The sequence below is a fragment of the Narcine bancroftii genome, chromosome 4, assembly GCF_036971445.1.
Source record: "Narcine bancroftii isolate sNarBan1 chromosome 4, sNarBan1.hap1, whole genome shotgun sequence".
NCBI classification, from domain to species: domain Eukaryota; kingdom Metazoa; phylum Chordata; class Chondrichthyes; order Torpediniformes; family Narcinidae; genus Narcine; species Narcine bancroftii.
The window spans coordinates 263,700,288-263,726,305 of record NC_091472.1 but is presented as its reverse complement, the minus strand read 5'-3'; the positions used below and the strand labels follow the sequence as shown (position 1 = coordinate 263,726,305).

Here is a 26,018-nt window from a genome sequence, read left to right as displayed (position 1 = left end):
TGTCATCAAACAATTCACATGTAATTAAAGTGCACATTCCAGATTTTATTTTTTATTTTTTAAATTATTTTTATTGAGTTTTATCAGAAAAACAAACAAAAAATCAGTAAATCAATTGCAGTGAAATCTTTGCAAATTTACAAATAATAACATCTGCTACAGTAGCAATACTACTTAATTCTAAATGGTAATACCTACAATATTATAAGAGGTAATTAAGAAAAAAATTTTAAAAAAGAAAACAAATCCAAACCCATAGCAATCAAGGTTAAAATTCATGTTATAAGAAGTGTTCAATCTGAACAAATAGCCTCAGGGGATCCAAACAAGCACGCCCAACGATATTCAAATTATGGAAGTGAGCTATAAATGGGCCCCAAGTCTTAACAAAAGAAATCTTATTTTTTGTGACATTGTGCATAATTTGCTCCAGATTAAGAAGGACACAATATCTAATAGCCATTGATTATGTATAGGTGGGAACTCATCTTTCCATTTTAATCGAATTGTTCTTCTTGTTAATAGAGTGGAGAATGCTATAACCTATCTTTGATTAAAAGTTAAAATAATATTTATATTTTTAGAAAAACCAAATAGTGCAATTACTGGACATGGATCTAAAGTGATCCTGAATATGGTTGAAAAAGTTCTAAAAATGTTGGTTGAATATTTTTACGAATTAGGGCAAGTCCAAAGCATGTAACATTGTCACAAAGTGAACTAATATCAGAATAATTTTGAGCAAGTTTAACTTTGGAGAAACATACACGATGTAGCACTTTGAATTGAATAAGACTATGACTCGTGTACAATGATGAATCGTAAATCAGGCCCAAAATTGAAGTTTCTTTTCTGAGAAAGAGATATTCAGATCATTCTCCCATTCAATTTTGATTCCACTTAAAGAAATTGCTTTCAAATTCAAAAGTTTATAATATAAAGCAGATATAATGCCTTTATGAGTAAATTGTAACTCGAAAAGTTCATTGATAAAATTTGAGTCAGGAAGAGTAGGAAATATTAAAAGTTTAGAGCAAACAAAATGTCGAATTTGATAGTATCTGAAATAATGTCTATTTGATAGGTTAACTGTCGTCCCTAATTGTTGAAGAGATTTAAAATGTTGTTGTATAAAAAAGATATTTAAAACTATTAATATGTTAACAATTCCATTCTTGAAAAACTGCATCTAAAATAGCTGGTTGACCTAAATAATTAGATATTATAGGACTTGTAACTATAAATCCCATAAGTCCAAAAAATTTTCTGAATTGATTCCAGATCTTCAATCTATGTGTCATTATTAAGTTCTTTGTCAATTTTTGAATAGAGATAGGTAACAATGACCCCAATGCCACCCATAGGGAGGTACTTCTGAGGGATTTCAACTCCCATTTCATCTATCTTTTCACATTGCAACAATAGAAACATATTTCTTAAGTTTATAGCCCAGTTGTAAAAACAGAAATTAGGTAGGACAAATACTCTATTATTTCTAGCGTTCTGAAGGAATCTTTTATTCAGTCTAGGTTTCTTGTTTTGCCATATATGACATAATAATTCAAAAGTGTAAAAAAAGAATGTAGGAAAAAATATTGCCAGTGATTGAAAGAGGTATAAAAATGTGGTAGAATATTCATTTTAATTGAATTAATATGACCAATCATAGTCAATGAGGGTGGTGACCATCCTGTAAGAATTGATTTGGTTTGGTTGACTAAAAATGCAACATTTTCTTTAAAAATATGTTTTAAATTCTAGGTTAGGATAATGCCCAAGTATTTAAATTGATCATTCACTATGTTGAATGGATAGTTTGAATAAAGTCCCGGTGCATCCTTCAGTGGTAGTAATTCAGTCTTCTGAAGATTGATCTTATCACCAGCAAATCTGCTAAAACGAGAAAGTAATGACAGTCTATTCAGTCCACATTTTATTCAGGGTTATTTGTATACAGTTTGGTTTGACCATGTAGAAATTACAGCACTTTTTAAACATAGCCCCCTCATTTCAAGGCACCATAATGTTTGGGACATTTGGCTTCACGGGTGTTTGTGAGAACTCAGGTATGTTTATTTGCTTCATTGGTCCAGATACAGAGAGCTAGGCTTGCTTCAAAGCTTTGGAGTCTGTAAGTTGCCATTTTCAACACGAGGACCAGAGTAGTGCCAATAAAGGTCAAAGAACAATTATGAAGCTGAAAAACAAAAATTAAACTGTAAACAGATCTAAATCACCTTGAAAACAGCAACTCATGCATATGGCTGCTCTTTATAGACTACAACTCAGCCTTCAACATCATTATTCCCCATTGCTGGTCAACAAGTTCCAAATCCTAGGCCTCCCCATCCCCTTCTGCAACTGGATCCTAAACTTCTTCATTGGAAGACCACAATCAGTAATAATTGGAAACAATGTCTCCCCCTCACTAATGATCAACACAGGCACACCATAACGATGCATGCTTAGCCCACTGCTCTACACCCATGTCTGTGTGGTTAGACACAATTCAAATGTTATGAACAAATTTGCTGATTACACCACAGAAGGCAATGAGGAAGTCTACAGGAGGGAGCTGGAACAGCTAATTGAGGGGTACCACAGCATAACACTGCATTCAACACTTGCAAAACCAAAGACATGATTGTGGACTTCAGGAGAAAATTTGGAGAGCATAAACCAGTCCTCATCAATGGGTCAATAGTGGAGAAGGTCAAAAACTTCAAATCCTGGATGTTAACATCTCCAAGGATCTGTTCAGGAGCCTCCATATCAATACAATCATGAAGAAGGCTCACCAGTAGCAATACTTTGTGAGGAGTTTGAGGAGATTTGGTATCTCACTGAAGACTCTCGAAAGCTTCTACAGATGTACCGTGGAGAGCATTCTGGCTGGTTGCATCACTGCATGGTACGGAGGTGCCAATCTTCAGGGCAAGTTTAAAGTCCAGAGAGTTGTTAACTCAGCCTGCAAAATCACAGGCACTAGTCTTCACTCCATTCAGGACATCTACAAAAGGCAGTATTGTAAGAAGTAGCCCCTATCCTCAAGGACCACCACCACCATGCCCTCTTTACTCTGCTACCATTGAGTAAAAGGTACAGGAGCCTGAAGACGAGCACTCAGCAGCACAAGGACAGCTTCTTTCTCACCGCCATCAGATTCTTGAATGATCAATGAACCAAAGACACTACCTTACTTTGTCCTTTTCTTTTTCTTGCATTATTTTTATTTATTTTGTCAGGTGGTTTACATAAATATATACACGAGCAAATTACTTCATTAAACTGTACTCACACTTCACATTCCAATATCCAATTAATTCTGAGTTATTTTAGCAGCAGGTCATGTTCACATGATAGTGATGATGTAGAAGGTTATATCATAGAACTTAGATCTAAACAGCACAGTACAGACCCTTTGGCCCATGGTGTTTGTGTTGACCATGATGCCAAATTGAAGTAATCCCATCTGTCTGCATATCGTCTATTCCGTGACAGTTTGGGCACCTATCCAAATGCTTCTTAAACATTGCTCTCATATCACTCCCACCATGTTCTTCTCTTCACTCACGTTCCAGGCACTATATAAAAAATGTGCCTCGTTCATTTCCTTCAAATTACACCCCCTGTACAAAATTATCACCCTATACAAAAACAAAGATGAGAAATCAGACTGTTCAAACTACTGGGGAATCACGCTGCTCTCCATTGCAGGCAAAATCTTCACTAGGATTCTCCTTAATAGACTAATACCTAGTGTCGCCGAAAATGACCTCCCAGAATCACAGTGTGGCTTTCGCGCAAACAGAGGAACTACTAACTTGGTCTTTGCCCTCAGACAGCTCCAAGAAAAGTGCAGAGAACAAAACAAAGGACTCTACATCACCTTTGTTGACCTCACCAAAGCCTTTGACACCGTGAGCAGGAAAGGGCTTTGGCAAATACTAGAGCGCCTCGGATGCCCCCCCAAGTTCCTCAACATGGTTATCCAACTGCACGAAAACCAACAAGGTCGGGTCAGATACAGCAATGAGCTCTCCGAACCCTTCTCCATTGACAACGGCGTGAAGCAAGGCTGTGTCCTCGCACCAACCCTCTTTACTATCTTCTTCAGCATGATGCTGAAACAAGCCATGAAAGACCTCAACAATGAAGATGCTGTTTACATCCGGTACCGCAAAGATGGCAGTCTCTTCAATCTGAGGCACCTGCAAGCTCACACCAAGACACAAGAGCAACTTGTCCATGAACTACTCTTTGCAGACGATGCCGCTTTAGTTGCCCATTCAGAGCCAGCTCTCCAGCGCATGACGTCCTGTTTTGCGGAAACTGCCAAAATGTTTGGTCTGGAAGTCAGCCTGAAGAAAACTGAGGTCCTCCATCAGCCAGCTCCCCACCATGACTACCAGCCCCCCCACATCTCCATCGGGCACACTGAACTCAAAACGGTCAACCAGTTTACCTACCTCGGCTGCACCATTTCATCTGATGCAATCATCGACAAAGAGATAGACAACAGACTCACCAAGACAAATAGCGCCTTTGGAAGACTACACAAAAGAGTCTGGAAAAACACCACCTGAAGAAGCACACAAAGATCAGCGTGTACAGAGCCATTGTCATGGGTCCTCTACCGGCATTACCTACAGCTCCTAGAACACTTCCATCAGCGCTGTCTCCGCTCAATCCTCAACATTCATTGGAATTACTTCATTACCAACATCGAAGTACTCAAGCTGGCTGAATCCGCAAGCATCGAATCCATGCTGCTGAAGACCCAACTGCGCTGGGTGGGTCACGTCTCAAGATTGGAGGACCATCACCTTCCCCAGATCGTGTTATATGGCGAACTCTCCTCTGGCCACCGTGACAGAGGTGCACCAAAGAAGAGGTACAAGGACTGCTTAAAGAAATCTCTTGGTGCCTCCCACATTGACCACCATCAGTGGGCTGATATCGCCTCCAACCATGCATCTTGGCACCTCACAGTTCGACGGGCAGCAGCCTCCTTTGAAGAAGACCGCAGAGCCCACCTCACTGACAAAAGACAAAGGAGGAAAAACCCAACACCCAACCCCAACCAACCAATTTTCCCTTGCAACCACTGCAACCGTGCCTGCCTGTCCCGCATCGGACTTGTCATTCACCAACGAGCCTGCAGCAGATGTGGACATACCCCTCCATAAATCTTCGTCCGCGAAGCCAAGCCAAAGAAGAAGAAAGACCCCCCATATCACCTCAAAGCTCCTCTGTCCAGTTGAAAAACAAAAGGTATTCTACCCTATTTTGGCTTCATGGCAGTAATAACATTCTCCGACTGAAACATTTGTAATTCTGTGACTTCTGCTACACCTAACAATTGTATGTAGATCAAATCCAGGTTTATAGGTGACCTGAGGAAGAGGGAATAAGAGAGAGCATCACCTGTGAATATGTAATTAATGTTTTTATGCATGCAAGAATGTACGCATTACAAGACCAGACTTTATCTTCAAAGCCCAGAATGTTTCCAATTACACACAACAGCTGTAGGTTTTGGTTCAGAGATCTCATATGCTAAAGTGAATCCCATATGAAATTATCTCAACAGTTGGAGGTGCAGGTGGGGCGGGGGTCGGGGCAGGGTGCTGGGAGTCGGCCATGGATGTCAGGGCAACTGGTGTATGGGTCAGGGTAGGGTGCCTGGGTATGTAGTGGTTAATGGTGGTGGTAGAATTTACTGGGTCAATGGTGGTCTCGAATCTCCTGTGCACGCCAGGTCCCGGACAGAGACAGTGTCTTTGTGTTCATCCGGGTATGCCACATAGGGATATTGGGGATTGGTGTGGAGGAAGTGGACCTTCTCAACCTGTGGGTCAGTCTTATGGCTGTACACATGCCTCTGGATCAGGATTGGTCCTAGGGACATCAACCAGGATGGTAGCATTGTCCCCAACGTGGATTTCTTGGGGAAGGAAAGCATTTGTTCAAGTAGCATAATGTTAGTGGCTGTACACAGGAGAAATTTAATTGCATGGAGCACCTCGGGGAGGAGCTCCTGCCAATGGGAGACAGGTAAGCCCTGTGATAGCATGGGATCCTATCACCTCTGTATATATTTGTACATAGCGCTAATGATTGGCTGAGAGCCGTAGCCACACCTACTGGCCAGGTCATAAGGTGCTACACCAAACCAGATCCAGGTCAGTCTGGACTGGTTGACCTCAATGTATCACGCTCCAATCTTTTGGTAATAAAAGCCTTGGTTTAAACCTACATTTCTTTGAGTCATTCGACGTGCTACAGGCCTCTGGATTTCAAGGCTAGGAAGACTGCCTTCCAAACAGTGGCATTCTCCCACTCCTCCTAGCCATTCCCCTAGGGGCTACAGCTGGTGGATGGCAAAAGGCAATCAGGAGTACTCATCAATGATGTTGAGAAAGTACAGGTTTCAACTGAACAGTTGAGGAGGGCAGGGGCCTCTTGAAATCCACACTCAGGTGTTCAAAGGGGTGGTGGCCTTGATCAGGTGTGACTTGTTGGGTTTGTAGAAGCATGGCTTGCACTCAGCACAGACCCAGCAGTTTCTGGTCAGTGTTCTGACATTGTCGATGGAATAGGGAAGGTTTCTAGCTTTGACCAAAGTGAAAAAGCCTGGTGACCCTGGGGTGACAGAAGTCATCATGGAGTGCTTGGAGTTGGTCAGACTGCGAACTGGTACATGTCCCCAGGACAGGCATCTGAAGGTTCGTTGAGCTTCCCATTTTTATAGGTGGAGAATTCTATTCTCCATTTCAGAATCTTATAATTTTTGATTTTACCCCACTGCTTATTATTAAACATAAAAGCGATTGTATGTTGGTCATATAGCAGCATAAATAGTTTGCCAGTCAGGTTGTGCCTCCAGTGTTGCACTGCCTCAATAATTGCCTGGGCCTCCTTTTCAATAGAAGAGTGTCTGAATTCAGGGCCATGGAGGGTGCGGGAGAAAAATTCCACAAGTTTGCCAGCTTGGTTAAGAGTGCAAAGTCGGAGGCATCACTCTTCACCTGGAACGGGGTAGATTTGTCCACGGCATACATCATGGCCTTAGTGATGTCTCCTTTGATGTGGGTGAAGGCCACCTGAGCTTCTGCCAACAGGAGGAAGGAGGAGGCTTTCACTAGGAACTGGGCCTTGGTGATTCCAAAAAGGACTAATTGGAAATGGTAGAGGCAGCCATCTGGGTGGATGGGGAGCTGGTGGTATGCCGATTTTAAATCTATGGTGGAGAAAACCTGGTAATGGGCGATGCCATTCACCAAATCTGCAATACGGGGGAGGGGGCACACATCCAGCTGCATGAAATGGTTGATGGTTTGGCTGTAATCGATCACCATGTGGAGCTTTTCCCAATTTTTGACCACCACGACCTGGGATCTCCAGGGGTTAGTGCTCGGTTCAATGACCCCCTCTGCCAGAAGCTTTTGCACCTCTGTACCATCTGCTCTTGGTAGCAACCAGCTTACAGTCGAGGGTAAGATTGGCGAACAGGGGTGGGGGTATCCAGAGGGTTGACAGCTCGCAGGTGGAAAGCAGTGGGTGAATTGTGGTATGCCACTTAGTCATGTGCAACGGGGAGGGCGGGCAGATTAAAGGGGGAATGAGGTCTGTTGAACTCCATAGTGATACTCTTGAGATGGCACTGCAAATCCAACCCCAATATCATGGACACACAGAACTGTGGCATTACTAATAGTTTAAAGTTTTCATCGGTTATACCACATACGATCAGCGTCACCATCCAGTAGCTACAAATCTCTGCCAACTAGGACCTGGAGGCCGTGGAGATCTTGCAACTCATCAGGCTCACCACGAGAGAATAATCCTGCATGGTATTAGGATGTACAAAGCTTTCTGTGCTCCCGCTACTAAATAGACAGTTAGTGAGACAACCTTGACCTTTATCGTCAAATGGCGACCTAGTGGGGGATGTCCTGGTTGAGTATAATTGATGCTAGTTCCTGATTGTTGATAGAGTCACTGTCCAATTCAGACCAGTAAGATAGTGCCCGCGACCTAGGCTGTTAAGATGGCAGCCTCAGTGCTGGGCACGTGGTGTTGTTGCTCGGGGGCAGAAATGGCAGCAGAAATGACACTGGCCAAGATGGTGGCTGCCTACACATGGCGCTGCTAGGGAGAGGAGAAGGTGTGGTTTAGTGTCCCTTCTTCCCACATCCTAAGCATACCGCTTCCTTGGTCAGGCAATGCTTCCATGGATGCTTCTATTGACTGCAGAAGTAACACTTCGGGTGCTGGGGCGGCAGCAGAGGTGGCGCAAGTGAAGTCGGGTGCCCCTGCATGTAGGGAGCCTGGGATCCCGCGTCCCAAGATGTTGCCGCTTGTATTCACCATGAGGCAGTCACACTGTCGGAGGAGAAGAAGTCCATGTTATGGAGGGGTACATCCAATGTCTTGGATACCTCAAAGGCCCTCTGCAAAGTCAGTTCGTCCAGTTCCAGCAACTGCTGGCAGATGTAGTCTGATCGGATGCCAGGCATCCCAAATGAGCTCATCTGTATAGGCCTCAGCAGTAATGTCCTTGCAGCTGCAGGCTCGCCCGAGTTCACGTAGGGCCCAAAAGTATTCCTTGAGGAGCTCACTAAGTTGTTGTTTGCGAGTGGCCAGGAGATGTCTAGTATAGACCTTGTTCATCCTGGTCTTGTAATGGCTTTGGAGCTAGTTCATGGCCTCCTTGTACATTGTGCAGCCCCTGATGATTGCGTAGATGCGGTGGCCGACCAGCAATCGTAGCAGGCGTAGCTTTTTGTCGTCAGAACCCACGACTTAAGCAGAGGTGTGCAGAATGTCATTAAAACAGAGTAGCCAGTGATCAAGTCAGTCTGGGGCTTCAGGCAACTGAGGATCAATGTCTAGCTTGTCCAGCCTCAGAAACTTGTCCGTTGTAATAAAAAAAAACTTCATAATAATAAAATTGAAATGCTATCAATAACACCAAAAGACTGGAGTTACTAGACAACATAAGACTGGACACATTCTCCTATTGCTGGCCTGTACCGAGGGAGGGACTCAGGCATAATCGCCTTTATTGGGGAATTCCAGGGGGGGGGGAGTTACAGGGAGGAGGTGGGCCATCCATACGCAGAGATACAGTACCAGTGGTATAACAACATCACAGTGGTATCACCACAGTGGCTTTGCACTTGGACACTTGTAGGTTCTTTGGACCTCTCGTTCCTGAGGCAGAGACCCTGGATCCTCACCTAAAAATCCAAATAAATCAAGAAAATTCTTGATCTCACGATTAAACTGAAATTTTCTTTTTAAAAGTCTACAATTGAATCCTGATGAAGTTATTATAACAACTCGTTGACAAATTAACCAAATGTAAATGTGATTTTTCACATGACTTTGCATCAATAAGGACTCAACAGCAAGTAATGAGTGCTTCACAGTTATTTATTTAACTTTAAAAAAATTTAGACATTCAGCACAGTAACAGGACCTTGTGGCCTACAAGTCTCTGCCGCCCCCCCCCCCCCCCCCCCCCGATTTATACCCAGTGAACCAACACCCTCAGTACATTTCAAATGGTGGGAGGAAACTGGACACCTGGGGAAAACCCACGCAGACATGGGGAAAACGTACAAACTCCTTACAGACATTGCGGGATTTGAACCCAAGTCCTGATCGCTGGCGCTATAAAGGCGTTGTGTTAACCGCTACACCAACTGTGCTGCCCCATAGCTGCTACATTTCAATTAGTTTTGTATCATTTATCAGACTGATTGAAACAGTGGTCAAAGGCAGCATAAATATTTGTGTTAAACAAATCTGACAGTAAACGTGGGCAATGACTTCAATTCAGCTTCGCAATCAATACTTTCCATTCAATATTTTCCACTGTCAAAATAATGTATAATCTATTAAAAAATGAAATTGTGCTGACGTTGGAAACATGAAACATGCAAAAGGACAAAACCTGAAAGCAAACTGTATAACTCAAGGTCAGGAGAATCATGAATAAAGAATGTTAATCAAGAGAATCTGCAGATGATGAGGTCAAGTGCCATACACAAACATGCTGAAGGCACTCAGCAGGTCACATAGCATCTGTAGGAAGTAAAGGATAACCAATGTTTCGGGCCTGAACCTATGGATTCTGCATGCTCTGCTGAGTTTCTCCACCATGTCTCTGTATTGCAACATGAATGAAGAGATAGACATGGTGGGAAGATCAATTATTTAGCTTTACTTACAAAAATGTTTCATAACACAGCTCCCATTCACTCAAACAAAAACATTAAATTAAATTTGTTTGCTTTAGTGGTTTTGTTGTACCATTGTCCAACTTTTATTAAAATAAAATCACATTATTTTTTTACAGGGATATATATCTTGCTGGATTTGTTCAGCGATCACTCCAGTTACTGGGGAAGCCCTTTTACACTGCCACCTACTGGTCTAACTGATATTGCAGATGAATGAGGACATTTGGATGTCTTCCCATTGAAATCATTTGACATTAGAATTTGAAACTTTTGAAGTAAAAAATTAGATGTTTCTGCCCATTTTTTACTCCTTTGGTTGCTTGTTTTGCTGGGGGAGGGAGTTTTGGGTTTCCAATAGCCATGAGATCTGTCGGTCCAAGCCACACACTTGCCTACCGTTCTGCCAATGTCCTGTGATCACGTGGTATTGAATTAGTAGACTTTTGAGTTGCCGCTGTTGAAGTTAGGGCCAACATTTGAGCTGATAGTTCAATGCAAGAAAATGTGAACCACTTGGGAGCTACCTCTTGGCCCCAGCAGATAAAGAGTCACAGAGCCATAGTTATACAGTGCAAAAACAGATCCTTTAGCCCAACTCATCCATGTTGACCATGTTCTCTATCCCAGATGGTTCAATTTTCCTGTTAAACAAGACAGTCTGCAGATGGTAGGGTCGAGAGCAATACAAAAGCATGCTGGAGAAACTCAGCAGTCACACAATATTGATAGGAAGTAAAAGCCCAAAACATTAGTTATCCTTTAATTCCTACGGATGCATTATGTCCTGCTGAGTTTCTCCAGCACATCTATGCATTCCATTCTCCATTATTTATCCCCTATCCATCTAAACCTTTCCTATCCAAGTGCCTATCTAAATCTTTTAAAGCACTGTCTTCACAAATTCTTCTAGCAGATAATTCCATATACTGACCATTCTTTTGTGTGAAAATCTTGTGCCTCAGGTGCTTTTGAATCTTTCCTCTCATCTTAGAACTATGCCCCCAAATTTTAGATGGCCTTACTCTGGGTTAAAGACTCTCATAATTTGCCTTAACAATACCCCTCTTGATTTTCTATCCCTCCATATGATCATCCTTCAGCCCCCTACACTCAAGGGAAAAAAGTCCAAGTCTATCCAATCTCTCCTTACAACTCAAGCCCCAAAGTTCTGGTCACATTATTGTGGTTTTTGTGCATCTGGTCCAGCATTGATGATAAAATCTATTACCTCTTCAATGTATCAGCAGAGTCTTTGGTCAATTGAGGAGCAGTGATTTGGAAGATCAAGATCTCAAATCTGACACAAAATTCATGTTCCTCTGGGCAGCAGTGATTTGTGCCTTCAATATGCTGCTGAGACCTGGACCACCTACTGAAGGCATCTTAAAGGACTGGAAAAATCTCTGCAAATTCCTCCAAGATTGTTGAAAGGGTAAGAGAACTACAGTAATGTCAGAGAGCCTGCACAGGCCACCAGCCTGAGAATTGAGGCCCTAGTTACACTTAATCAGCAACTTTGGGCAGGCATCGATGTTCAGGAGTCTCACACTGGACTCGCAAAGCAGACATTATACTCAGAGCTCCATCATGAGAAGATTAGCAAAGGAAATTGTTCAAGGATGTGCTGAATTCTTCTTTGAAAAAAATGCAACATCCCTACTGGTTCTTTGAAGGCTTGCTCTGACTGCTCAAAGTGGAAAAGGAGTATCCTGGACTGTGTTGAAATCCTCAAGGCATTGCACCATGACTCTGTTGAGCACTTCGATACCTTGCTGCATAATGCGATGGTGTTGAGCACCTCAAGATCTTGCACCATGATTCTGGATGGTGTTGAGATACTCAAGGCCTTGATCCATGACCACACAGAAACCCTCCAACTGTGCTCGAAGGAACGGGCCACCTCGCCAATCACCTATTTCACCCAACAGCTGCAACCTGCCCTATCATGGAGAAGTCCATGGCTCACTTTGGACTCATCAGCCTCCTTAGAACCCACAAAATCAAAGTGGATGCAAGTCATCCTCAATCTTGAGAGACTGCCCAAAAAGAATATCAAATTAGAGTAGGTGAACTTTAACAGAACACATTTGAATCATTTCAAAGAGGAAAACTGTGATGATCCTTCTACTAACTCAACAATATCCATCACCTTTCAACTGGCATGTATATATGGACCTACAAACATAGAAATTAGAAATAGGAGTAGGTCTCTTGACCAATCAAACATGCTGAGGGTTCAATAAGATCATGGTTGATCTGATTATAACTTCGACTTCCAACCCAAGGTAATCTTAAACCTCTTTGCTTATTAAAAACCTCGTTCCCTTCATTTTGTTCCTTCTCATAGTGACCGATTTCTCTTTCAAATCACCCTCTTTTGCTGGATCAAAGATGTAGCTATGGAAATGTGGAAGAGATGTCCTTTTGTGGAATTTGTCCACCAGTCTTTTTTTCAGTCTTCCTTGGAGCCTCTCCCTCAATTATTTGCCATGACCATGATGACCGTATTGGATCTGTTTCCTGCACTCATACAGGCTATAACATTTCATTAATTTGTCTACCACTTGTCATCTTGTTTTCACAAACTCTTGCAGTTACATCAACTGCTCATCTTTCTAGATTGTCTCTTATAAGGACCATTCTATTCTCCCACTTCCTTCATCTCCTGCATTCTATGATTAGAATTCCTCATATAGGTAACTCTGAGAGGTTTTTCTTCTACAATCATGGTTTCACCTCTGCTTAGGGGCTTTGCCACATCCTTTCTATTTCCCATAACTCCACTCTCATTCACTAGTCCATAACTTCCACCCCACCAGTTTTGGCTTTCAAGGGATCACTTGATGCAATTTCTGCCAAATTCAACATGATTTCATCATTTCCCCTCCCTTCCCTTCCCACATCCTGAAGAGACATTTGTGACTCTCTGGTTCATTCTTCTATCTCCTTCAGCCACTCCCCTTTCTTCAAGAATTCTTCATGCAAATGTGGGATGTGCAACACCTATCTTTCCAATTTACTCCCTCTCATCATCTGGAAACCAAACCATCCTTCCAGGTGAAGAAAAAATTAGTTTCCATCTTGTAATCTAGTATACTGCATTCAGTATGCAAAATATGGTCTCTCCCACATTTAGAGAAGCCAAGCACAAATTGAGTGATCAATTTGCATCCTGCATTCTGTCTGCAGTATGACACTGACTTCATCGTACCTCCTCTTCTAATTTTCCATTCCACTCCAAGACTGATGTATCTGTCAGCAATGCCTGTTAAAACAAGGCCTGATGTAAGCTTGCCAAACAGGAGCTCATTATCTGACTTGTGCATCACAGCTTTCCAGATTTAAAAGTTTAAGGTTTTTTCCATTGCACCAGGGCAGGAATGGATTTTGATAGAGAGGTGGGGAGAAGGGGAGGCATTACTGGGCAGGGACACTATTGCAGCTGCAGAAAGAGTGGGTAATGTAGCAGGATCCTCTTTTGAGTCAGTATGGGTGGAAGTTAGGCACAGGAAGGGAGCAGCTACTCTATTGGGAGTATTCTATAGGCCCCCTGGTAGCAGCAAGGATGCCGAGGAGCAGATTGGGAGGCATATTTTGGAAAGATGCAAAAATAACAGGGTTGTTATCATGGATGACTTCAACTTCCCTAATATTGACTGGCACTTACTTAGTGCCAAAGACTTAGACGGGGCATAGTTTATTAAGTGTGTCCAGGACGGATTCCTGTCGCAGTATGTTGACAGGCCAACTGGGGGAATGCCATATTAAATCTAGTATTAGGTAATGAACTGGGTCAGGTCACAGATTTCTCAGGGGTGAACATTTGGGGGATAGACACCACCACTCCCTGGCCTTTAGCTTTGTCATGGACAAGGAGAGAAGACAGGAAAATATTTAATTGGGGAAGAGCAAACAATGAGGCTATAAGGCTTGAACTTGAGATGACATTTTTTTCAGGGAAATTTTGTTATGGATATGTGGTCGATGTTTAGGGGTCTCTTGCAGGATGTTAGGGAAAAATGTGTTCTGGTGACGCAGAAGAGAAATGGTAGAGTGAAGAAACCATGGTTGACAATAAAGGTGGAAAATCTGTCAGGTGGAAGAAATCTGGATATATGAGGTCTAGGCAGCGAAGATCAGATAGGTATCTTGAGGAATATTGGCTCAGTTAATCTCCACCTAGTAGCACAGTCCTACCTCCTGGGCATTTATTTTTCCATATCTGCATTTCACAGCTTTTATGTTCAAATTCTCTCATTAAAATGGTACTAGGTTGCTATCATAGCAACTTAGGCCAATAATCTATCAGAGATCAGTCTGTCACTTCTACATCCATTGCAACTTAAAACTAACTTGTCTCCTCAATTTCCAATTGTGATAAAGAATCTCTGACCTGAATTCTGTTTATACCACGACAGTACTGCCTGTGCCCTTGAGTTTCTAGTATTTAATATTTTGTTTCAGATTTCCAGCATCTACCACTTCCATTTCAAAAGGCCATCAGTCATCCTGGTGCCCAAATAGAGCAGAGTGAGCTTCCTCAATGACTATCATCCAGTAGCACTCACATCTACTATGATGAAATGCTTTGAGAGGTTCGTCATGCCGGAATTATCATGTACCAAAAGCCCCTTTTCCACTGTCACCTTGTCCCAGGAATTAACTGGAACACAGTCCAGTGGAAAAAGAAAACTGTCAGCACACTGGTGTCAAATGACATAATTTCACGCTGGGGATTAACAACCTCAACCCTGATGCATATCCCCAGGGTCAGCTGATGCCAGCATGCTGATAAAACCAGTGGAAAATGGACAGCAGAAAGTCACCCATTTCCAGTTGAAGATAAAACACGCCAATCCCCAGAGATGAGTTGTGACCCAGTTAAGAGAGGCCAAGTAGAAATGGCACAAAGGGTTTCCTATCCCAAGACACTACACAGCCAATTAACTGGGATGCCAGTGGAAAATCACTCCACAGCAGACGCAATATCATTAGCCTCCTTTTCACTGGCATCCCAGTAAATTGGCTGTGCAGTGTCCTGGGATAGGAACCCGCTTGTACTGTTTCTACTCTTCTTCTTTGGCTTGGCTTCGCGGACGAAGATTTATGGAGGGGGTAAAAAGTCCACGTCAGCTGCAGGCTCGTTTGTGGCTGACAAGTCCGATGCGGGACAGGCAGACACGATTGCAGCGGTTGCAAGGGAAAATTGGTTGGTTGGGGTTGGGTGTTGGGTTTTTCCTCCTTTGCCTTTTGTCAGTGAGGTGGGCTTTTCCATTAAACACAACTCATGCCTGGGGATCAGAGTGTTCTACCTTCCACTGGAAACATCACGTGTGATGTCACATGCAGTAGCAGGAAGTGAAATTGTCATTAAGTAGAACAATGGCCAACATCACACAGGTCGCCCTGGACATCATGGAATTGTGTGGGTCTGTTGCTAGACAATCAAGTCTTAAAAGTCTCCTTATATGAAAGTTGATGCAAGCAATGGGGGAGGCCAATGGAGATGGTGTATCTGCTTCCAATAATATAATGCAGATAACCTGGGAGGGTTTTGAAGGGGAGAGACAAGCTATGTTGACCATCCACTAGCGCAAACTCCTGGTTGTAATGAGGTATTTTGAAAAGATGCATAGGAGCAGAAAGATGTGTAAGAGTGAAAGACCTCACGAACCTGTGTTCTGGAGCAAAGTCATGGATAAATAAGATGATGAGCAGTGGTGTGAGAATCTTAGAATATGTCGTGGTACATTTGATTTCATTGCGGGGATCCTCCAACCACAGTTGAGGCGTTAGATAACCAACTGCTGGAAGCCTCTGAAGCCGTGTATTAGACTTGAAATAGCTCTGTGGCGGTATGCCACCCCTTGTGAGTATTGTTCCATTAGTGCTCTGTTTGGTGTGGGTATAACCACTGTATTCAAGGTGGTGAGGCAAGTGACATTCACAATGAAGAAGCTCCTCATGAATTGTTTCATTGCGCTGCCAAGTGGAGAGCTTCTTTGGGAGACAATCGCTGCATTTGAAAGAAGGAGTGGATATCCAATGTGCACTGGTGCCAAGGATGACACACAAATATCCATCATATCCCTGCAAGATGATTATCTTTCTACTACCATCGCAAAAGTTAGCACTCAATTGTTCTGCAAGCTGGTGTCGACCACAACAGCTGGTAAGGATGATGAATCCATTAATATCAATTATCCTCACAATGAATTAAGCCTTATTGTCCTTTTGTGTTTCTAGCTTCACAGATATGCATGTGGGTTAGCCAGGTCACACCCATGATGCTGGAGTTCTTATCAACTCTCCTATTTACAGAAAGGCTGAGGATGCAGTTACCTATTCCCCCATGATGTAAGTGAATATCACAATATTAGACCAAGCTTAGGACAAGCTCATTTAATCTGCTAGCATGCCAGGTAAAGACCTCAGGTACTTTCTTATGGGCCCTAAACTATGAGCATCAAGTCTCTTCTCATTCCTCTGCTCACAGGTTTCCAAAGAAGTCAATGGAGTGGAAGTCCCTGCACATCTGATAGGTGAATCAGCCTACCCACTAAGAAGATGGCTAATGAAGGGATTCACTCAGCATCATGTCATAGATTGGTCTAAGCGAAAATAAAACTTTGAACTGAGCTCTGCACGGATGGTTGAGGAAAATACATTTGGACGTTTCAAAGGCTGCTTAAAGAATGGACGTTAATTCTGCTTTTGTGTCAGATGTTGTTGTTGCCTGCTGTGTCTTGCATAACATTTGTGAGATCAACAAATAACACTTCCTGGAAGAGTGGAAGACTGTAGAAACAGATCTCTCTCCACCAGAAAGGGTTCCCTACATGGGGTCCAACAGGCTGGGGTTACCAGGCTATACATGAGGCTATCATGACCGTCTTGTATAGACGTGAGGAAGACAACTGAAGCATGACTGCAAAATGTCAAAAGAGGTTATTGCTCATCTAAGAACTTAGTGCAACAACAACTTCTTTAATTGTAAGAATAAAGTTCTGAATGATCATGGTAAAAAGTAAACATCTGTAAACGTTCACTTCTTTCTTTGGCTTGGCTTCGCAGACGAAGATTTATGGAGGGGGTAAAAGACCACGTCAGCTGCAGGCTCGTTTGTGGCTGACAAGTCCGATGCGGGACAGGCAGACACGGTTGCAGCGGCTGCAGGGGAAAATTGGTTGGTTGGGGTTGGGTGTTGGGTTTTTCCTCCTTTGCCTTTTGTCAGTGAGGTGGGCTCTGCGGTCTTCTTCAAAGGAGGTTGCTGCCCGCCAAACTGTGAGGCGCCAAGATGCACGGTTTGAGGCGATATCAGCCCACTGGCGGTGGTCAATGTGGCAGGCACCAAGAGATTTCTTTAGGCAGTCCTTGTACCTTTTCTTTGGTGCACCTCTGTCACGGTGGCCAGTGGAGAGCTCGCCATATAACACGATCTTGGGAAGGCGATGGTCCTCCATTCTGGAGACGTGACCCACCCAGCGCAGCTGGATCTTTAGCAGCGTGGACTCGATGCTGTCAACCTCTGCCATCTCGAGTACTTCGACGTTAGGGATGAAAGCGCTCCAATGGATGTTGAGGATGGAGTGGAGACAACGCTGGTGGAAGCGTTCTAGGAGCCGTAGGTGATGCCGGTAGAGGACCCATGATTCGGAGCCGAACAGGAGTGTGGGTATGACAACGGCTCTGTATATGCTAATCTTTGTGAGGTTTTTTAGTTGGTTGTTTTTCCAGACTCTTTTGTGTAGTCTTCCAAAGGCACTATTTGCCTTGGCGAGTCTGTTGTCTATCTCATTGTCGATCCTTGCATCTGATGAAATGGTGCAGCTGAGATAGGTAAACTGGTTGACCGTTTTGAGTTTTGTGTGCCCGATGGAGATGTGGGGGAGCTGGTAGTCATGGTGGGGAGCTGGCTGATGGAGGACCTCCGTTTTCTTCAGGCTGACTTCCAGGCCAAACATTTTGGCAGTTTCCGCAAAGCAGGACATCAAGCGCTGAAGAGCTGGCTCTGAATGGGCAACTAAAGCGGCATCGTCTGCAAAGAGTAGTTCACGGACAAACGTTCACTTAAAATGTCATTAAAGGCAGTGCATTTCTGAAATCAAAGAACGATATAAGAGTCAGGTAAACATCTTACAATTCCGAGGTTCACAAGAGTCAGTCACATTTGTAACTCAAAAATAAACTGATGTGCACAGTTTATCAACGATTACAACCAATAACAAAATGTAAACTTAACAACTTTAGAAATGAACTTCTGATTTTTTTGCAAAACGTGCAATTGCTTGCTTTGCATTCTCAACACTCAGACTCTTCCTCCAGAAACTGGATGTAAGAACACAGGAAAGGGGAACTGAGGAAGTTATTCATGGAACCTTTATCACCACCTTGTGTCTGGTGTTCCCTTCCTGAGGGGGCCATGGCAGTGGGCATGTAGGTGGGGTGCACAGGTGCAGGATAACAGCAACGAGAGGAGGAGAGGATTTGGAAGGGGACAGGCTGTGGAAGGTGGTAGGATGGAGGAGAATTGTATGGGGCCTGTTGATGGTGTTGAAAGGATGGAGGGTTATGGAATGATGCATGTGGCACAAGGGAGGAGGCAGCTGGTTGGAGGGAGGATGCAGGAGGATGGCCAATGATGGAAGGAGATCTGCTGGTGGAGGTCCAAGCCTTGACCGTGGCAATCAGATTGATTGATGATGCCAGGTTCCTCATCATGCATGTCTGGCCCTGCATCTTCTGCCTGATCTTATTGATCAGGTGTGATAGTTCTTCGTTGTTTGCATGGCGCTGCTGCCTGTCAGCTTCATGTTCCTGACTCTGCCTGCATAATCTCCACCTGCCTCTCCCTATGCTTCCATTCTTGTTCCTTGACCACCAGGTCCAGTTTGCATAGGAGTTCTCATCGCTCAGTTGAAGCCTCCTGCTTTTTTGTGGACTTCCTGTATTTCCAACTCCCTTCAGTTCCTGGATTACAAGTGCAACACATATGAGATTTACATGTCACGTCATGTCCATAGACCTGTAAATATATTGGCAATGATGAACAGTTGAAAAATGATTTTTACCAGTCTCTGGTGCAGCATCAGACAAGGTGCCTCTTTTCTGGACTCCTGTGGTCTGTTGTGTGGCTGAGCTACTGGCAGTGGATGAGGCAAAGGGAGAGGGTACACTATAGAGAAGTGAAGATGCAACTGAGATAGATGAGGTATGGAGGGCATCAGGTCCCTCCACCTCCTCCTTTTCCTCTACCTATGGTCACAAACTGTTCTGGAGTTTGTACAGCAACCACCTAACTAGGCTGCAAGTTGGCTACCAGGGAGAGGGGCTCAGCTTGCTTGCTGGTACCTCAGATACTATAAGCCTGGTTGAAATAAGGCCAATCTAATCGGACCTTCCTACTCCATCTGTTATGGTCCATGACCTGATAGAACCTCCTCTTAAGTGTCTTGAGTTTATTCATTACCTGAATCTTGTCCCTGTTATACCCCAATTCCCTGAGCTTGGATGCTATCCTCTCATAAAACCTGCCATCTTAAATGGTGCCTGTCAATCTTCCCCTACAGCCTCATTGTGATAGTACAGATTCTATCACCAATGTGTAGAATGACTGCGATTGGCTGAGCGTGTAGCCACACCTACTGGCAGGTCTTAAAGGATTGCTCCTAGCCAGACCAGGTCATTCTGGACTGGTCGACTTGCTTGTGATATGCTCCAGTCTTTTAGTTAATAAAAGCCTTGGTTTGGATCAACAAGTCTTTGGTTCTTTCGAACTGCATTACTCTCATCCAGCCTCAATGAGAGTAGCTTTTGCACTTCTCTATCACCCCAGTTTGCAGACATAATTTACTTTTTTTTCTGAGTCTGATTTTTTAGAATTTTGTATTTTTTCTGAGTCTAATCTTTTAAAAACTACCCAGCAGATTTTATTCCACTGAGTTTGCACATTCGAGTACTATAATTTTGAATTCCACTTGAGGAGAGGAAGAGCTTCTCAGGAGCCAGTCAGCCTTAACACACGATGCCTCAGCACGTGGTGAAACATAATCACGTAAAAAAAAATTGATGTAGTTTCTGTCTCAGGATGTAAGTCTTCCCTTTTCCATTCGTTTTATTCGAACACCGGCACCTGCAAATGTCGGAGTAGAGGCAGTTAACCCCCAGTGTGAAATTATGTCATTTGATGCCTGCATTCGGACATTGTTCCTTTTCCACTGGACCCTGTCCCAGTAAGTTCCCAGTTAATTCCTGGGACAGTGTGCCAATGGAAAAGGGGCTGTGGGCTCTCCCCTCAGTTCTGGATCACCTAGAAAACAGTAATTCATACATAAGGCTGCTTTTCATAGACTACAGCTCAGCCTTCAATACCATTATTAGTCAACAAGCTCCAAACCCTGGGGCTCTGCGTCTCACTTTCCAACTGGATCCTTGACTTCCTCATTGCAAGGCCACATTCAGTACGAATTGGAAACAATGTCTCCTTCTCACTGACTATCAACGCAGGCATACCTTAAGGAAGTGTGCTTAGACTACTGCTCTACTCAGTCTACACCAGGGATGTCCAAACTGTGGCTCTTTAACATTAAATGTGCAGCTTGCAGCACAACCATATATGCCGTTGTATAGGATGATCCACGAAACTTAAAATTGGGTCATCCTATACAAGGAGTCTAAAATTCTTACCATGAAGACAAAGTTGCAACGCTGTCACTATATTCCTGCCAGCTCCAATTCAATCATGCGCATGCCCCGTTAATTATCTGTGAAGTCTCAGCACTCCTCCGCAGGGTCCATCCACCCAGTCTAACTGGGGTCAATTCTGCACAGGCTTTAAATGGCCTGTGACAGGAGCTGACAGTGGTTTATTTTAAAATATCAAAATCAAATTTAAACGATAATTTGTTATTAAAATATTGTGATTTGTTTTTAATAGCATCCACTGTTCAGCAGTAAGTGCCAAGATTTTTTTTGTGGGGGGGGGGGGGCGTCTTATTCAAACAGTATTGTTCAAAACCAATATTTTAAGTGTCATTTCCAGGGTCATCCAATACAGAGTCCTGAGACAGGAATCATATGAGCCTCTGCTCACCATAGTTGTTTTAATGGGCATGGCTTGTGATCGCATGATTGTTTATACTTTCAAACATCTGAAGTTTATCATATGTGGCAATACATTAAGCAGGTTTGGCCACCTCTACTCTACGCCCATGACTGTGTAGCTAGGAACAATTAAATGCTACCACGGTTGTTGGCGGAATTACAGACAACAATGAGGAAGCATACAAGAGGGAGATAGACACCATTGAGTGGTGTCACATCAACAAATTTGCACTCAGCGTTAACAAAACCACGTAGATGATTGTGGACATCAGGAGAACATGAATCAGTCCTCATTGAAGGTTCAGCAATGGAGAGGGTCAAGAACTTCAAATTCCTGGGTGTCAGTATCTCTGAGGATCTGTCCTGGAGCCTCCATGTTGAGGCAATTACAAAGAAGGCTCACCAATGGCTATACTTCATAAGGAGTTTAAGGAGATTTGGTATGTCATCGAAGACTCTTGAAAACTTCTACAGGTGTAATGAGGAGAGCATTCTGAATGGTTCCATCACTGTATGGTAATGGAGGTGCCAATGCTCAGGACAAGAAAAATCTCCAAATGGTTGTTAACTCAGCCTGCGAGATCACGGGTACCAGTCTTCACTCCATCAAAGACATCTACATGAGGAGTATCTTAAGAAAGCAGGACCCCCACCACCTAGGCCATGCTCTCTTCGCTCTACCATTGGGAAAGAGGTGTAGGAACCTAAAGAGGAGTACTCAGCAGTACAAGGACAGCTTCTTCCTCTTTGCCATCAGATTCCTGAATGAACAATGAACCTTAGACACTATCTTATTTTGTCTTTTTCTTGCACTATTTTTATTTATTTGGTAGGATGGTTTATATAAATACTTGCACTGTGATGCTGCCAAAAAAAACAACAAATTTCATGACATGTTCATGACAATAAATTTTGGTTCTGATTCATTTTATTCTGCCTTCAAAATATTCAATGCCTTTGCTTCTGTTGCCCTTGACACCATTTCTTTTTGTTTCAGTCTTAAATAGGCAATGCACTATTTTCAAACAGTTATCCCTGGCTTGAGACTTTACCATTCCATTTCTACATAGTCAAGATGCTTCAGGATTTTATATGTTTCACCTCTCAGTGTTCTAGATAGAAACCTAGCCTGTTTTACCATTAGTTATGTTTGGAAAGTATCACGTTTACAGAGAGACAAAACTGGACACAAACATTGCAATCAAAGATAACTTTATTGAACACGCGGGACACAAACAGGGGAAGACGTCAAATGATACTCAATTCATTCATTCAGGTGCATTGCCATTAGGTGTGGGTGATCACATCTCTCCATCCTTCACGATCTCTGACCCTCCAAATTATATTAGTTGCCTCCCTGTTTTCCTTCGGTGAGGGCTCCATCTTTGAACATAGTTGATATCGAATTCATGATTATATAAGGGAAAAATACTTCAGTTGCAGTGTCCATATTGGATGGGTAACCCTGGGCATTGATCCGCAGATTCATCTGCCCTACGATTTTAGTTTTACAACCATAAATTCCAATTTGTAGAATCTCCTTATGAAAACCATCCACCAACTGCCCTCCATGACTTCATGTGATCCTGATGGGGAGGCTAAACAGGTACTACACTTTTCCCAAGGATGACCTGCAGGCTATCGGACAGAAGGAGCACCTTATACCTCCTCTTGCAGAGCAATTGTGCAGCACCAACACCGAAGATACTTAATTACTCTTCCACTAAACAACTATGTAGACATTCACATCAGACCCAAATTGGACTCTGTTACCAGTGGTCATCTATTTTTTACACGGTCCAGCATGTGTACACTCTTCACAGACGGGGACTTTCAAACACATTCCTGATTCCCTGTACCAACAGCGGTGTGGCTTACTGCAAAAACTGGTCTATTGCAGTACTACATCTCAACTTAAGTGTATTGCATACCTTACTCACGACTTCTCCAGCAATGTCCACAGTAGCGATCTGGCATGGAGTAATGTCCGAGACTTGGACTAAGAGGCAGAGAGAAAGAAATTTGGTATGAATCAATGTTTTATACTGTTCTGAGCTGGGTAACTGCCCAATGATTACACTGAATTATTTAAATGAGCCAACGGTAAGGTGTGCACTGATGGGTGGCTGGAGTCCAACCTTAATTGGCAGGCATGCGACTTCTGAATAAGTTTCAGACAGGGAGGTCAAGTGACCTACCACAATCCACATATAACATTGCTTCTCATCAGATGTAAGAAGTGGTAAATTAAATACAACGTTGGAAAGTGTATGGCCATGCACTTATGGGCAGAAAATTGAAAATTCTCAGATTCAAAGGGACCTGAAAGTCCTCATGCAAGATAGCCTTAAAGCAAATACAATGCTGCCATTCATTTCAAGAGGAAAATAATATAAGACCAGATATGTGATGTCCAGGATTTACAAGCCACTGGTGAGGCCTCACTGAACTATTGGAGCAGTTTTTGGCTCATTTAGAGAGGGTTCACAGGAGGTTCACAAGAAAAATTCCAGGATTTTTCATTCAAATGATTTATCAAATGAGAAAGGTTTGACTGCTCTTGGCCTGAACTCATTGGAATTTAGGGGAATGAGAGAGGATCTCATTAAAACATTTTGAATGTTGAAAGGCATGGACAGAGTAAATGTAGAAAGGTTGATTCCCATGGTGGGAGAGTCTAGGAGGACAAAGGACACAACTTCAGGATTGAAGGACATCCATTTAGAACAGAAGATATGCAGGAGTTTCTTTAGCCAGAAGGTGGTGTGTCTGTGGAATTTGTTGCCACAGGTGGATGTGGAGTCCAGGTCATTGGGTGTATTTAAGGCAGAGATTTTTGGGTTCTTGATTAGCCAGGGCATCAAAGGTTTATGGATGGAAGGCCTGCAAGTGGAGCTGTTGGATCAGCTCATGAATGAATGTCAGGCAGATTCGATAGGCTGAATAGCCCATTTCTGCTCCTATATCCTATGGTCTTATGTTCTTATGGTAATGATAGCAAGTTTATTGTCATATACTGTACATTGTACATATGCACTGAAATTCTTAATTTCTGCAGAAATGCAGGTACTTCATTAATTGAATTAAAAAGAGGCAAAAATATAAAAGATAAATAGATAATAAATATTCACAGTTATCCTAGTGGAAAAATATGATGGAATAATGTAAAATATCCTTTTGTGGTGTGAAGCAGTCCATGATTAGTGTAACAAGGGAAGGTACAAGGGTCCATAGCTGTTGGAAAGAAACTGGTCTTGAGTCTAGTGCTGCTAGTATAAAAGTTTCTGAACATTCTTCCTAAAGATAGCAGCAACAAGAGGTTGTAACCAGGGTGGTCGGGGTCCTTTATGATGTTGGCTTCCTTCTTTAGACATCTCCTAACATATATGACTTCAATGGATTTGGAGGTCAGATCTGGCGAAGGACCAGGCTATTTGTTACCTTTTGCAGTCTTTGGCATACCTGGGTATTCAAATTACCAAACCAGGCTGCAATTCAACCAGCCAGTATACCTTCCACAGTCCAATTGTAGAATTTTGATAAGAGTATTCAACAACATGTCAAATCTCCTCAGATTTCTTAGAAAGTAGAGGTGTTGTTGTGCATCTTCACGGTTACCTTGATGTTTTGGCTCCAGGAGAGATCTTCTGAAATATGGACTCCCAGGAACTTGAAGGATTCTCTCTAAGTCTGATCCCTTAGCTTCTCTTCCCTAAAATCTACAATAAGCTCCTTTGTCTTGGTGACATTGAGAACAAGCCCTCAAATTCTTGCAGTTTGTTCAGTCACCACCCAATCAGATTTTTCGCCAGCACGTTCTTTTATTTGACCAACAACAATGGTGTCATCAGTGAGTCTGTAGATTGAGTTGGAGCCAAACTTGGCCACACAGTCTTGAGAGTATAGGGAATAGAGTAGGGGACACAGCTTTGGGGTGCCTTTGTGAAGATGATGTTGCCCATTCGCCCTGACTGGGGTCTACCAATGATGATCCAGTTGCAGTGGGATAAAGAGAGTTCGTTGATATGGTCATAAGTTCGTTGCTATGGTCATAAGTATGATGGTGTTGAATGCTGAGCTGCAGTCAACGAACAAAAACCTGATGTACCAGTTTTTGTGGTCTAGGTGATCCAATGCAGAATGGTAAGCCAGCACGATGACCTTCACTTGATCATAAATCCATGTTGATTTAATCTTTTTAAATTTGAAATTTACACATATAGCATGGTAACAGGCCCTTTCAACCCATGCTGCCCAACTGACCTACAACCTTGATACCTTTTTTAATGTGGGGAAGAAACTGAAGCACCTGGAGGAAACCCACACAGACACAGGAGGCTCATACAAACTTCTTACAGACAGCGTGGGATTCGAACCCTCTTCACTGGCACTGTAACAGCAATCCACTAACCACTAGGCTGACTGTGGTGCCCTCTGATTCCTGATTATTTTATAGACCTGCTAAATGCTTTGAATTATAGTTTTAATAGCATCTGTGGAACAAGAAGGAAATTTCTAATTTTAGGATCCAGATCTGCTGAGTCTTTCCTGCGTTTTCTATTTTCAAACGTGCAGCCTCAACATTTTCTTTGAATTACTATTTTTGCATAATTTTTTAAAAGTTCTTCACCCATCTCCTGCCACATGGTGTTATGTACCTAA

At 43.0% G+C, this 26,018-nt stretch overlaps 1 protein-coding gene and 2 long non-coding RNA genes across 7 annotated transcripts in view; 2 read left to right on the top strand and 1 right to left on the bottom strand.

Moving 5' to 3' along the window:
- Window positions 1-1,920: 1,920 nt before the first annotated feature.
- Window positions 1,921-25,337, bottom strand: LOC138761920 (uncharacterized). The gene is made up of 3 exons (XR_011356622.1): window positions 24,975-25,337; window positions 23,288-23,355; window positions 1,921-2,197 (listed from the first exon to the last, which is right to left on the bottom strand). It is a non-coding gene; the product is annotated as an uncharacterized lncRNA (long non-coding RNA).
- On the top strand, window positions 15,732-17,452 carry LOC138760112 (uncharacterized). Its single transcript, XR_011355425.1, has 3 exons — window positions 15,732-16,425; window positions 16,500-16,610; window positions 16,750-17,452. It is a non-coding gene; the product is annotated as an uncharacterized lncRNA (long non-coding RNA).
- A 76-nt stretch (window positions 25,338-25,413) lies between the features above and the next one.
- The window catches only part of klhdc3l (kelch domain containing 3-like), an 87,181-nt gene continuing 86,576 nt past the window's right edge, over window positions 25,414-26,018 (top strand). For 2 of the 5 annotated variants that reach the window (XM_069934880.1, XM_069934876.1), the window contains exon 1: window positions 25,421-25,499. Coding sequence is in view for 1 of the 5 variants with exons in the window: in XM_069934881.1 (XP_069790982.1) it covers window positions 25,490-25,499 (10 nt within the window). In the remaining 4 variants the exon portion in view is untranslated. Of the gene's footprint in view, window positions 25,500-26,018 lie in introns of all 5 variants that reach the window. The other 3 variants (XM_069934883.1, XM_069934881.1, XM_069934877.1) reach the window with 3 other exon arrangements.